The sequence below is a fragment of the Equus asinus genome, chromosome 7, assembly GCF_041296235.1.
Source record: "Equus asinus isolate D_3611 breed Donkey chromosome 7, EquAss-T2T_v2, whole genome shotgun sequence".
Lineage (NCBI taxonomy): Eukaryota > Metazoa > Chordata > Mammalia > Perissodactyla > Equidae > Equus > Equus asinus.
The window spans coordinates 23,225,687-23,240,135 of record NC_091796.1 but is presented as its reverse complement, the minus strand read 5'-3'; the positions used below and the strand labels follow the sequence as shown (position 1 = coordinate 23,240,135).

The 14,449-nt window shown below is 37.7% G+C and overlaps 1 protein-coding gene across 2 annotated transcripts in view; it reads left to right on the top strand.

Moving 5' to 3' along the window:
* DCC (DCC netrin 1 receptor) overlaps window positions 1-14,449 on the top strand; it is a 1,085,205-nt gene that overhangs the window by 477,198 nt on the left and 593,558 nt on the right. For both annotated transcript variants that reach the window (XM_070513040.1, XM_070513039.1), the window contains exon 3: window positions 8,052-8,336. In XM_070513040.1, the coding sequence (XP_070369141.1) occupies window positions 8,052-8,336 (285 nt within the window). The remainder of the gene's footprint in view (window positions 1-8,051; window positions 8,337-14,449) is intronic.

The following is a 14,449-nucleotide window of genomic DNA, read 5'->3' as shown; positions in this document are numbered from 1 at the left end:
CTTCAGAGCATTTATATTGGACAAACTCCAAAGGTGATTCTGAGAAACACTTATTTGATGACATTTCTGCTTGATTATTTTTCACCTAGGGGATGAGTTCATTGTATGTTGCTGAATTTGCAGAGCTGGACAAACTGACTCTGTAATTCACCTGCACAGTTTTCCTTTCCCTTTCACACTTTTTGTCTTACATCCTTCTGAGGTTCAACTAATTGGCCACGTGGATTTTTTTTTATAAGATTACAGACTGGGTAAGTGTGGTTGGCACCTACCAGAGACACTTAATAGACTTGTTTTGCAATGCCACGTTTGAGTGACTGCTCTTTAGCCAACCACCTAGAAGCGTGTAATTCTGCCAATGTAAATAAAGAAGCAAAAAAAAAAAAAAATCTAGAAAGAAAATAAAGAAGGGAAATGATAATGCACAGAGAGAGACACAGACGGAAATATCTTATAACAAATTCCAAAAATTCTTTATTGGTCTTCTGGCTGCTGCAAAGGACCAAAGCTGGAGAACTTCTTTTTGGATGACCTCTATTCTCTTGTCCTTGGTTAATCTGAGAATTAAAAACGGACAAAGGAGGTCTGGCTTTGAAGAGAGTTTTCCTTGAAGCTTTAATTTGGAGCAAACCAAGATCTTACAGCAGCCCTCCGCTGGCAGTTGTAGAATATTACCACATTGCCGAATATTTAAAAACAAAGCATGATTCCAAGCCCTGGGTCTGTCCCCCAGTTGAGAAGTCTCTTTTCATTAAATGAACTTCCATGGGAGGAGATGGGGATCTTGATTCTCTGCCAAAGAGGCTAGAGGGCAAATCAGAAGAATGTGCCATTTTCAGATTAGAATTTAAAAGAAGGACTAGGCCCATTTGGAGGGTGTGTGGGTGGAGGAGAGGCCTCCCTGGAGGTGGAGAGTCTGGGCATAAACCTGCACTGTGAAATGCTCTATTTCCACTTGTGCTTAAAAACCAAAGTAGTTTAAAATTAAATGAATGAGAGGCCATGTCTAAGATATTCAGACTTTCCAGATCAGATGGAAAGATTTCTCCTTGTCTGTGCAATACGTGTAGGCATGGGTGGAAGGGTATGGAGAGACTATTGTTCCCATTATTTTAATTTTTAGAGCCTAACGCTTTTGATGTCCCTGCAGATTTAGCAGCTTTCATTCATTGCCATGGTGATTTTGTACCTCATTTTTTTTAACATCACAAAGGAAAGCCCAAATGAAAAATGTTTGTGGCTTTTGCTATTAACACATCTACTGCCCTGGTGACAGCCAAAAATTTGGTTGTACCTACTAGCTTCTGAGGAAATATGTACTGGCCGGAACCTGATGGTCTGCTGCAGCCATTGCCCAGCCTGTCTCACTCAGCTGGGTGGGGCCTGGCCCTAAGACTGCTCATCACTTTGTTCCTGGGGACAGTGATTTGAAGGGAGGATGGGGGAATCTCATTTAAAATGTATATCACTGGGCCGCCATTTAAGTTTACGGGGCTTAGATAAAACTTTCATGGGTGCACTACACATAGTCTCTTTCTCCCCTACAGGATCTCTTTTCAAATGAAAGTCTTCGTGGGTTGACTTCATGTATGTTTATTAGCCTCAGTTCTTTTTCACGTTCCCTGAAAAAAATTCCTGCTTTCTCCCTCTCTCTCTCTCTCTCTCTCTCTTTTTTTTTTTTTTTCATGCCTTCTTACATTCCCCAACGTTTAGGGCCTGGGCTATTTGCCTAAACTAATTATCTTCCAAATAATACACACTTTTTCACTCAACAAATATTTGATGGACAATTATATGCCATGCACTGTGCTAAGTGCTCAGAATACAGAATAAAATGACCCAGCCCTGCTCTTGTGGAATTTACAGATTAGCCGGGAAGATGGCTATTAATTCCACAGTTAATTAATTACAATTGAAGTAACTGCTGTGAAGGAGACATCTAGGGGCCATTGGTTCTATCTAGGCTTGGAGGCGGCCTCTCCAAGGAAGTGAGAATTCTGATACTGTGTGGGCACAATGAAATCCCAGGTATTCAAGTGCTGTGTCACTGAAGAGCTGGAAAGAGTAAAACTCCTTGCATGGATAGCTAGTAAATGTTCTGGAAAAGAATTGTGGTTATGGCTGTTTAACAGGCCTTGAGCAACGTTTAACAAAGTAACATATATAAATAGACGCTTAATGAATCCTTTTAGTGTTAAAATGAGTATTAGAGAATAACCGAAGGATCCTTTACAGAAATCAAAATAAACAGGGTGAGACCCATTTCTCCCCGGTTCTCTCATAATGGCTGTATATCTCTTACTAACAGTGCTAAATGCTTACTATACAACTGTAATTACGATAGTTGACGTCAATAGAATTTCCCATGCTGAAGCCCAGGCACTTTTACTGAGTATTAGTTACTTATAAAATTGAATTAAAACTGTCTGTGTTTATCATTTCTAGGACAGGGGATAAAATGGAGCTCCCACATGTGCCTGACTTTTCCATATGTTAAACAACATATTCTTTCCTTTTCATGGTTCCTGAACTGATTCCTCGCTAACAGGTGCTGGTCTCTGTTCAGGCACGGAGGTGCAGATAAGGTGTAAACAAGTAAGTTAGCTAGGATGGGACACTTCTGACAAGTCCAGGTGTTTCTAGATTTAAAACTGTCACAGCATCCTGGGCCAGGCTAGGTGTGAAGGTTGGAACCTTGACTACACATCATCCTTGGAAACAGCCTTTCCCCAAAGCTGACAAAAGGATCCCATGAAAGCACCAAAAATAAGTTTGTGTTCTATTTTTAATAATACGGTACTTTAGGCTGAAGTTTGTACAAATTCAAACTAGGGCAGAGTGTGCTTACTAAACAACAGAGTGTACTCAGTTCTATGCTGATACCTGGGGACTGAGGAGTGGGGAGGCACTGATCTATAAAGGAAACTCCTCTTGAGACATTTTCACTTAGATTGGGGAAATAAAGTGTCTTAAGTAGTGTAATAATTCAGTACTAATTTTTTTAAACAATCATATATGATGTAAACATTTGAATGAGTTTTGCTTCCACTCCAGTTCCATCTGTAAAGCAGAGGCAATAATACTTACTTAAAGAGCTGTTGGGAGGATTAAATGTGTTCATGTATAAAGGAGCTTAGAATAGTGCAAATGATAAAACTGAGATCTTGATCAAAGTCATCCAGCTAGTCAAAAGGTGAAGCTGAGAAGTGACCCCAGGTAATCTCGTACCCGGCTGTGGTGTTATTCACCATTCCAAACTGCCACAAAACATGTTAGAAAGTGATAGAGCCAACACTCAAATGCAGTTATCAAAATTTAGATCTTTGCAATGCTCTATTTAAACATTTAGAGTCACATAGAACCTTAGAAAGTATTTATGTATTGTTTTCTTTCAGCAGATATTTGATAAATTGTGTGCACATAAAATACCGAAAAAACACGTATGTAAACACATAAACATTTTTATTATTTTATTTTATTTATTTTTATTTATTTTATTTTTATTTATTTTATTTATACAATCAACCATGTCCTATAAGTTATGAGTTGTAAAAATTCAAAAGGTTGAGAGATGATTTCCAATAAGCAAGACTAGGGAAAAGGGGATTTTTTTGACACAGTCCCTTAAGAATGACTATAGTTTTGATAGGTAAATGTTAGGGGAGAAGATATTCCTCTTTAGAGGAAGTATCATGAGAAACACAGGCAAGAAGAAAACATGTTTAGGGCATAGACCAGTTCAATAGATCCGGGAATTCTTTGGCAGGAGTGATGGGAGATGAGCCTGAAAAGTGCATTGTGATAGATTCTTGGGTACCAGCATTTGGGGCATAAGACAGTAATAGAAATTTTTTCGAACATCAGAGTTTCCTGAGTGAAACAGATACTGATGATTTAGGAACACTGATCTTTTGACTGTGTTTGGAATGGATTTGGGTGAGAAAAGAGTAGAGATAGGAAGACCTTTCGTGCTATGATTACGAAGAATTAGATGTGATCTAATGAGTCAGAACCAGGCTTTTTCCATGAACAGGCTCTTGTTGAGCAAGTGACTACTTTTCATGAGAAGCTAGTTAAAATTACACCTGTCTCTCTCTATGAATGAAGCATAGGAATCATTTGTACCTCGTTAGAGCATTAAATGACTCTTCTGAAAATACTGTATTTCGTTTGTATGAGTTACAGTGAGTTTAATTGTTCATTACTAGATGCTCATACTCATGCCTTGAAAATATAATACTAATGTGATAGCCTATAACTTCTTATTTTAATATTTTTGCTAGTTTGTTACAAAGATGTGAGCGCTAAAATTCAGCACAAGGGGAGCATTAATTCAAGCCATATAGAGCTTTGTAAACTTATAATTGTTTTTTGATGTGTATGGTTTCCTTTGTAGAGACAAAAAGAAAAAGCTACAAATCATGTTTATAATTTCTCACCATGTCAAATAATCAACTATTTGAAGTTGTCGAACATTACATTGTTAAATTTTAAATAGGAGACAGTTTTAACTCCTGTTTATTAAGATCCGAAATCAACATAGAGTGCATACTGAATAAGCATATAGAATAGTAGCCAATTCCATGAAGTCTAATTATACTAATATAGAATCTCATGCCTCATGCATGGTTCTTGGAGCTAGATGAAGTTTACCTGAAGAAACAAATTGTTGAGTATCAATGTGATTTACTCTTTCATTTTAGATTTTAGTCTATGCTATGGAACTTTTCAAGTGAATTCTTTGAACCACAAACGTTCAGATGTAAAATAGATATTTAGAATTTTATCCAATAGGACTATATATCAGAATATATAAAAGTATCCAGATATTTTATCAACTTATCAAAAATATTTTATTCTTATCTATGTTACATAAAATATATAACTTGTATGTGTTAGTAAATTATTACCAACTATATTTCCTTAACAACAAAACAAAATATAAGGAAAAAAGACCAAGAAGAAAAGTGTTAAATAAAAAAAGCCGAAATTTCTTTGAAAATCTGTTGACCTACATAACCTTCGGAACATCTGGCCACTACTCATTGTAGTTTGCCTTGTGTAGTATGTACAAACTATTCTCTGTTTAAGTAGATGCCTTAAATCCACACCAAAGCCAATCAGTAGTAGGTTAATGTACCTTCTTTTGAATAGACTCAAGACTATACACTACAAACAGCCTAGAAAGCGGACTTTGAACAATGAGTGAGGGCATAAGTTAACTGATTCCTTTGGGTCTTTGTGGAAGTGGTAGATTCGACACAGTTATAGATTAGTTCTGGTAACTAAATGAGACGAATAGAATCAGGCATGTGGCTAGTGCCCTCTGCAGATACATCTGTAGTGTTGAGACAAACGGATAGCTCCAAGGATCCAGATTCTAGAACCTTAACTTGGGAATCAGATGAGTAATATTAGTACCTATGTGTAGGATAAATGTCAATTGATACGTTAATATTTGCATCAACGTTAATGTTTCTGCATGGTCTGGAATTCATTATCCATACTAAAAAACAACCTTAATATTGCATCTCCAGGTCTGCAGGTCTATTTGTGTGAGTGTAGCTATAATGAGTGTTGTATCATCTTTGGCAGATTGTACCCATTCTATATGTGATGTTGATGTAATCTTCTATTTCATAGGTTCAATTATCTTGTGGTTCAAAGACTCTAATCCCTGAAAGAGACATGAAATGCCACCTTTACCCAGGGAAGGAGACTTCTCTACAGCATTTCTGATAGTCTCCCATATTAAATTATGATGTTTTAACCTAGGCCATTTTGCATTTTCCCTTTTGACCCCAGTGAAATTTTTATCAGATTGTAGGGAAAGTTAGTTTTGTGAGAATTAATAGACCCAAAATAAAACTAACAGTAGTTAAAACTGAACACAATAGAATTTATTATTGCCTAAATATTGACAGAAAATTTATTGATAAAATTTAAATACAGACCTAGGAAATTTTGAGTTAGTTAAAATAAATCTATCAAATAAAAATCATAGTATCATAAAATATGATCAGAACAACTTGGTGGAAACCCCAAACTGATGAATAAGTCAAATTTCATGGTGAAATACACATACAGTTAAACCAATTCCCATATGATTAAAAAGAAAATAGAAATACTGGAATATAACTAGGATGAATAGAACAGGAGTCAAGGAATTAAAATTATTTAACTGAATTAACTCTAGAAAATAAAATTGATCTCTCAGTTAAGGCGTAATTCATACAAATAGGTTTATAGTCATAAGAAAAAGGTTTTCATGGTCAAAACATTATGGTCATAAATATGCATCTGTTCACAAAAAGGGATTCAAGAGGGGAGGGTTAAAATATCTTCTCCCTTTCTCATGTCCAAAATCATGATGAAAATGGAGGAAGCTTCTCTCTCACCATGTTTGTGTTTAGTGATGGCCAGTTTACTTATTTATTTTTATCCTTTCTTTTTTCCCTGCATACACTTGATCATCTATATGAATGCATCATTTTCACATGTTATTACATATGAACATCATAGTGATCATGTATGTTGAGTTAGCTCTTATCCCATTTTATAGCTATTTTGTGCCAGCCTCAGCATATTGATAAACAATTTTGAAGCTGGAGCAGCTTTTGTGGTTCTTATTATGATTGTAAGACATTCTTAGCAATAACCATCAGGAAATTTTGAAAAAAGTAAAATGAAAAAAGGTTTACTACTTATAGGTCCTGGAAATTACATGGCCCACCTAGGCCCACACAGTGAGGTTACAGGTAGAGAGAGAGAGAGAGAGAGAAGCTGTGAGCTTGGGGTTCTGCTTTTATTGGGGTCGAGGGTAGGGGCCTAAGGTTTCCAGGGCTCATTCTTTATTGGTGAATTTAAAACATAAGAGCAGGAATTTAAGGCATGAGAAGAGAAAAAACAAGGGGCCCAACTCGTCAAAGGATCTCTAATCCAAAGGAGCTCTCTAATATAAACAAGGGAGCCTGGGGGGAGGAGGGCTGGCTCTTTATCTAGCCTGTGGCTGGCGATGTGTTTATTTGAGATAGCCATCTTTGAAGAGGATGCTTCTTTGAAGAAGATGCCTCAGTAATCAAAGCTGAAGTTAGGCACTTGCATTACACAAAAAGCAAAACCAACTCAAAGTTTGCACAATAATAGCCCATAGAAATGAAACAAGTTACCAGAGAACTCAGACAGCTAGGTGGCCAGCCAGGCTAGAAATGTAAGCTAGTCTAATTCCAACTTTAGCATTTCTTCCCTACGCCACAACCACAACTGGCAAATATTGATGAACATTTACCTGAAGTAGTCAACCCATAAAATGTTGTTCTCTGTTACTACAATTGGTGGTTAATGTCACCTGTCTGTCTTGAAACTGCCCTAGGTTATGTCATATGGCCAGTCCTCCTTGAATCTCCATCACTTCACAGTCCTTTGTCCAAAGTTGAGTAGTGGACCAAAGAGCACTGGACCAGCATTCAGAATAACCAGGTCTCTTCTGCAAGAGTGCCGCATAACAGTGTGAACTTGCTCATGGAATGTCATTTCTCTGAGCCTCGATTTACTTGTGGAAGCTTAGGATGATCTTGTCTGCTCTGTTTATTTTGCAAGGCTGTTTTATTAACCAATAATAATGAAACAGCCAGCTTTTAGAGATTAATGGCAACATCTTTATCATTTTCTAGCCACAGAAACTGCTGTACTGCCAGACACGTAAAGAGCAAATCAGATGAAATTTGAGAAAATATGTTGAAAATACAATTTTCTATAAAGAGTACAGGTGTGATTTTTTTGTTTTGTTTTGGTGAGGAAGATTGGCCCTGAACTAACATCTGTGCCAATCTTCCTGTATTTTGTATGTGGGACGCTGCCTCAGGATGGGTCGATAAGCGGTGTATAGGTCCATGCCTGGATCTGAACCGGTGAACCCCAGGCTGCTGAAGTGGAGCACAGGAACTTAACCACTATGCCATCAGACAGGCCCCATGGGTGTGATTCTTTTTATTTCTAATTATCGTGCCTCATCAGAAAGATTTACCCCTCCTTCTTTGTTTTTTCTGCAGGGCCACTGAGGTTCCTTTCCCAGACAGAATCTGTCACTGCCTTCATGGGAGACACTGTGCTACTCAAGTGTGAAGTCTTTGGGGAGCCTATGCCGACAATACATTGGCAGAAAAACCAACAAGACCTGACTCCAAACCCGGGTGACTCCCGAGTGGTGGTCTTGCCCTCTGGAGCCTTGCAGATCAGCAGACTTCAGCCAGGGGACATTGGAATCTATCGATGCTTAGCCCGGAATCCAGCCAGCTCAAGAACAGGAAATGAAGCAGAAGTCAGAATTTTATCAGGTATTGCAGTCCTCTTTATTCTCTTCAGAATTACTCTCTGGAGTAGTTCGAACAACAATTTTTCCTTTATCAATATTTTGTGATTGTTTTAAAGTTCTGTATTGTTTACTGGGTTTTGTTTTATTTATTTTTTCTCCCTCTCTAACTTCAATGAGAGTATGCCAAAGCTGTTTTTATTTTTCCATGTCTTGTAGTTGAAGTTTCTGGAGAAACAGATATTTTTCTTAAATTTGGCTTCATTCATTCATTCATTCATTCATTAATATATAAGAGTGCTTGTTTTGCAAAGACCATTGTTAAGCATTTTTTATTATTATTTCATTTTCCTCTGATGACACTCTAAGAGGTAGTTATTATTATTCTCATTTTCAAAGTATGAAGGTGAGGCTTAGCGAGGTTAAGAACCTTCCCCAAGTTAATACTGATCATTCATTTACTCATCCATTCACATACTCATTTCTGACAAGCATTGTGCTAATACTAGGTATATAGCAGTGATTAAGACTGACACAGAGCCTGGCCTTTTAGAGTTCTGGGTGAACGTGGACATAAAGTCATTACCATAAAGTGGGATTGATATTACGATAAGGATAGTTGTTTCTCTCCATCTCTTATCTCCATTCCTCTTCCCTGGCAAATCTTTAAGACCGGGCTCATTTTCCTCTCCTAAATCATTGGAAGTTGTCTTGGATATTCTCTAGATCTCTTCTCTACTATCTTGTATCTATGTAATATCTACTTTCTCATTTAGTCTCACTCATCGGGTTTACTTGGACTCACTTGTGAGAATCACAAAGAAGGCACACTCTTGAGTAATTGTGAAGGACTCCCTATCAAAGAATTGCTGTTGTGTCTTGTCTCTCATTCTGTGAGCAGTTATCACAAGTCCTTCAGCAAGATAGAGGGTAACATTCCTAAGCTATTTCAAAAGCAAACTGGCAATTTTATTGAACGTTTCCAGATACTTTGAGAGGACATCTCTAAAACCACTTCTAACTCTTTTATGTATTCCCTCTTCCATAAGTCACAAGGACACTGACTAAAATGTGTCAATAACCATCAGCAACACTGTTGCTTTCCATCCACTAGGCAATGAAGGATGCAAATATAGCATTTATTCCCAACACATACATTCATTTCTTTAGGCATCCATTAGATACATGAAAATTTTAAATATTTATATTCACAGATCCTTAATAATGCATCAAAGTCAATCAGATGGGAAGCCTAGGTAAGGCACAGAGAAAACTGACAAGAATATGTTTGACTATCTTCATATGACTGAAAAGTCTGTTTTCCAATGGCATTAAGGGATAAGGTTGGACTAATTAAATATTAAAACTGAAATGGAGAGTTTTGAAAGACACAGAGACATAATCATCAAATCACCCTTTATGTTTATTTGTTCACCTTGTAAAACACATTTGCATTGTAATCCATGGAGATTTATTTAAAGCCAAATTTCATATTGCTAATTTGGTTAAAATTAAGACTATTTCGGTGTACTTTGGAGATGTGAGAGTATTTCTTACCTGAATAAAAAGTGAAATTTTTTGAAATCATTACATATAATGAAAAATTTTCTCCAAGTTCTATGAATTGAAATATAAAATTCAAAAAGGAATTATGAGCTGTAGTAATAAACACACATACACAGACATGATCTTGTCATACTCGATGAGGTTTGTCTCGTATGCCATTGACCACATAAAGGACCTGCTGAATGAGCATATGTTTGTCTCATTCATGTTCAAGTTTGCAAGTTGGTTAAGAGGTCAAATACACAGGTCCACAACAAGTACAAAATTGAGCGAGAGAATGAAAGAATGAATGGTCAATCCCAGCTTCTCTAGTTTCCATGTATGCTTCTTTCATTTTAAAAATCATGCTGAGTGATATCAGCATCATGGTGAAGTGAGCTCTTCCCTTGGACTCTCCCTTCTAAAATAAACTAGAGGAACATTCAAACACCAACAGAGGACACACACACAACACAGGAGATATCTGGGAGACCCACACAGCCAATACCTCTGAAGGTGGTGGTGAGGTTGGATCCTCCAGAAGAAGGTGAAGCTGCTTGGCAGGAGCTCCATGGAGAGAGAAAACTCATGGGTAGAGGAAGGGCACAGTTGGGGACAGGTGGTCTGTTTCTGCCTGACATGCCAGCCCTGCACTCCAGCCCAATGTTCCCTGGGAAAGTGGTGCAGTGAGAGAGGGGCAAGTTAGATGAGAGGCTCAGCTGGGGAGGGGAGCTCTGTCCCCACCCCCGGGCACCAGCCCCCTACTCCAGCCTCATGTTCACCAGGAAAGTGGCACAGTGAGAGGGGCTGGTAAGAGGAGTGGCTCAGCTGGGAAGAGGTGCTCTGGTCCAGTCTGATGCTCCAGCCCTGTACTCCAGCCACACGATTGTGGGGAGCACCACACAGAGAGAGCAGCAGTGGCAGGCAGAGCCCCATGAGTGCCCAGAGTACCACGCAGAGTGAGATGCATCGGTTGGAGGAGGCATGCATGTATACGAAAGTGCTCCTTACCTCGCCTGACACTCCAGTCCTGCTGTCACTCAGAGTTCCACACAGAGTGGTAAGCAGAGGCTGAGGGAAGCATAGGGGAAGTAGAGCACCCCTCCCCCTACCCAGTGCTCCAGATCTGCCATCAGCCAGAGCATTGCACAATGAGAAAAGCAGCCAGTGGCTGGAGCTGGGGATCCCCAGATCATGCTGGACCCAGAATACACAGCACCTGATCCTCACCCAGTGGAGACATGTGGCAGCAGTGACCAGATAATAATGCCATCCAGATGCAAAAATCCACACCATCAAGCAATATGAGAAAGTATATTAAATCTCAAGACCAGAAGGAAGATGACAAGTACCCAGAAGCCAACCCTGAAGACACAGAAATCCATAACCTAAATGACAAAGAATTCAAAATAGCTGTCATAAAAAAACTCAGCAAATTACAAGAAAACACAGAAAGACAAATTAACAAATTTGGGTGTTTCTTCACAAAAGAGATTGAAACTTTAAAGAAGAGCCAATCAGAATTGTTGGAGATGAAAAACACAATGGATGAGATTAAAAAAAATCTGGACTCCCTAAACAACAAAACTGACAATATGGAAGACCAAATTAGCAATTTAGATGACAATACTATAGAAATGGTTCAGAGGGAGGAGAAGAGAGAACTAAGACTAAAAAGAAATGAAAAGGCTCTCAGAGAGATATCTGACTCAATTAAGAAATGCAACATAAGGATTATAGGTATTCCAGAGGGGGGAGAAAAGAAGAATGGAGCAGAAAGCTTGTTCTAAGAAATAATAGTGGAGAATTTTCCAAACCTGGAAAAGGAGATGGAAATCCACACAAAAGAGGCTACCAGAACTCTCAAGTATGTTAATGTAAAACGATCTACTCCAAGGCATATAGTAGTAAAGCTAGCAAAAGTCAATGACAAAGAAAAAATATTAAGGACAGCAAGGCAGAAGAAAATAAATTACAAAGGAACCCCTATCAGACTTTCAGTGGATTTCTCAGCAGAAACTTTACAGGCTAGGAGAGACTGTAATGATATATTCAAAATCTTGAAAGACAAAAACTTTCAGCCAAGAATTCTCTATCCAGCGAAAATCTCCTTCAGATACGACAGAGAAATAAAATCTTTCTGAGATAAACAAAAGCTAAGGGAGTTAATCACAATAAGACTCCCACTACAAGAAATCCTCAAGAAGGCTCTCATACCTGAAAGGAAAAATAATAATAAAACAGGAAAAGAGCTACAAAGCCCTGAGCATGGAGATGAGTAGGTATGCAACAATCAGAAATCAGCAGCTCTCTATCAGATCAGGTTGGTAAACACTTAATTCTTACATAAAGGATAAAGAAAAGGAAAACACCAAAATAAAACTTATATCATCACCTTACCCACAAACTCACAACACAAAATGAGATAAGATTTGACAAAAATAAATTAGAAGGGGAAGAGGAAAGGGATGGCGTCAGTATAGTCTAAGGAAATAAGAGGCAATCAGAAAATGGACTTTCTCATCTTCAAGATTTTTTATACAAACCTAATGGTAACCACTAAACAAATAATTAGAACAGAGACATATGCAATAAACAAGGAGAAAAAGAAGAAAACCAACCTGTAGAAAACTACCTAATCAAATCAGTAACCCGATATACATGGGACAAGAAACAAAGGATGTGCAGAAGAACCAGAATATGTGCAATAAGATGGCAGTATTAAACCCTCATACATCAATAATCACTCTAAATGTAAATGGACTGAATTCTCCAATCAAAAGACACAGAGTGGCAGGATGGATTAAAGAACAAGACCCAACAATGTGCTGCCTCCAGGAAACACATCTCAGCTCCAATGACAAACAGAGGCTCAGAGTGAAGGGATGGAAGACAATACTCCAAGCTAATGGCAAACAAAAGAAAGCAGGTGTCACCATACTTATATCAGACAAAGTAGACTACAAGATAAAACAGGTAAAGAGAGACACAGAGGGGCAGTATTTAATGTTAAAAGGGACTCTCCAGCAAGAAGATATAACACTTATAAATATATATGCACCCAACACAGGAGCACCAAAGTACATAAAGCAACTATTAACATGACTAAAAGGAGATATTACCAACAACATAATAATAGTAGGGGACCTGAACACCCCACTTACTTCAATGGATAGATCATCCAGACAAAAAGTCAGCAAGGAGATAGTGGAATTAAATGAAAAACTAGACCACACGAACTTAATAGATATATAGAGAGCATGTCATCCAAAAACAGCAGAGTATACATTCTTCTCAGCTGTGCATGGAGCATTCTCAAGGATAGACCATATATTGGGAAACAAGGCAAACCTCAATAAATTTAAATAGATTGAAATCATATCTACTATCTTTTCTGACTATAATGCTATGAAACTAGAAATCAACTACAAGAAAAAAGCAGGGAAAGGAACAAAAATGTGGAGACTAAACAACATGCTACTGAACAACCAATGGGTTGTTGAATAAAAGGAGAAATCAAAACATACTTGGAGACAAATGAGAATGAAAACACACCATACCAACTGATATGGCTTGCAGCAAAAGTGGTCCTAAGAGGGCAATTTATAGCAATACAGGCCCATGTTAACAAACAAGAAAAAGCTCAAATAATCTTAAACTACACCTAACAGAATCAGAAAAAGAAGAACAAACAAAGCCCAGACTCAGTAGGAGGGAAATAATAAAAATTATAGCAGAAATAAATGAAACCAAAAAAGACTGTAAAAAGGATTAATGAAACAAGGAGCTGGTTCCTTGAGAAGAAAAACAAAATTGATAAACCCTTAGCCAGACTCACTAAGAAAAAAAGAGAGAAAGTTCAAATAAATAAAATTAGAAATGAAAGAGGAGAAATTACAATAGATACCACTGACATACGAAAGATTATAAGGTAATATTATGAAAAGCTATATGCCAAGAAAACTGAGCAATCTAGAAGAGATGGATAAATTCTTAGACTCTTACAACCTCCCAAGACTGAATGAAGAAAAAATAGAGACTCTGAATAGACCAATCACCAGTAAGGAGATTGAAACAGTCATCAAAAACCTCCCCCAAAATAAAAGTCCAGGACCAATAGCTTCTCAGGAGAAGTCTACCAAAGATTCAAAGAAGGTTTATTACCCATTCTTCTCAAACTATTCCAAAAAATTAAGGAAGATGGAACACTTCCTAACACATTTTATGAGGCCCACATCACCCTGATACCAAAGCCAGAGGAGGACAACACAAAGAAGGAAAATTACAGGCCAATGTCACTGATGAACATAGATGCAAAAATCCTGAATGAAATATTGGCAAACCTAATACAGCAATACATTAAAAAGATCATACACCATGATCAAGTGGGATTCATATCAGGGACACAAGGATAGTTCAACATCTGCAAATCCATCAATGTGCTTCACCACATTAAAAAAATGAGGAATAAAAACCACATGATAATCTCCATAGATGCAGAGATAACATTTGACAAGATCCAACATCCATTCACGATAAAAACTCTCAATAAAACGGATATAGAAGGAAGGTATCTCAACATGATAAAGGCCA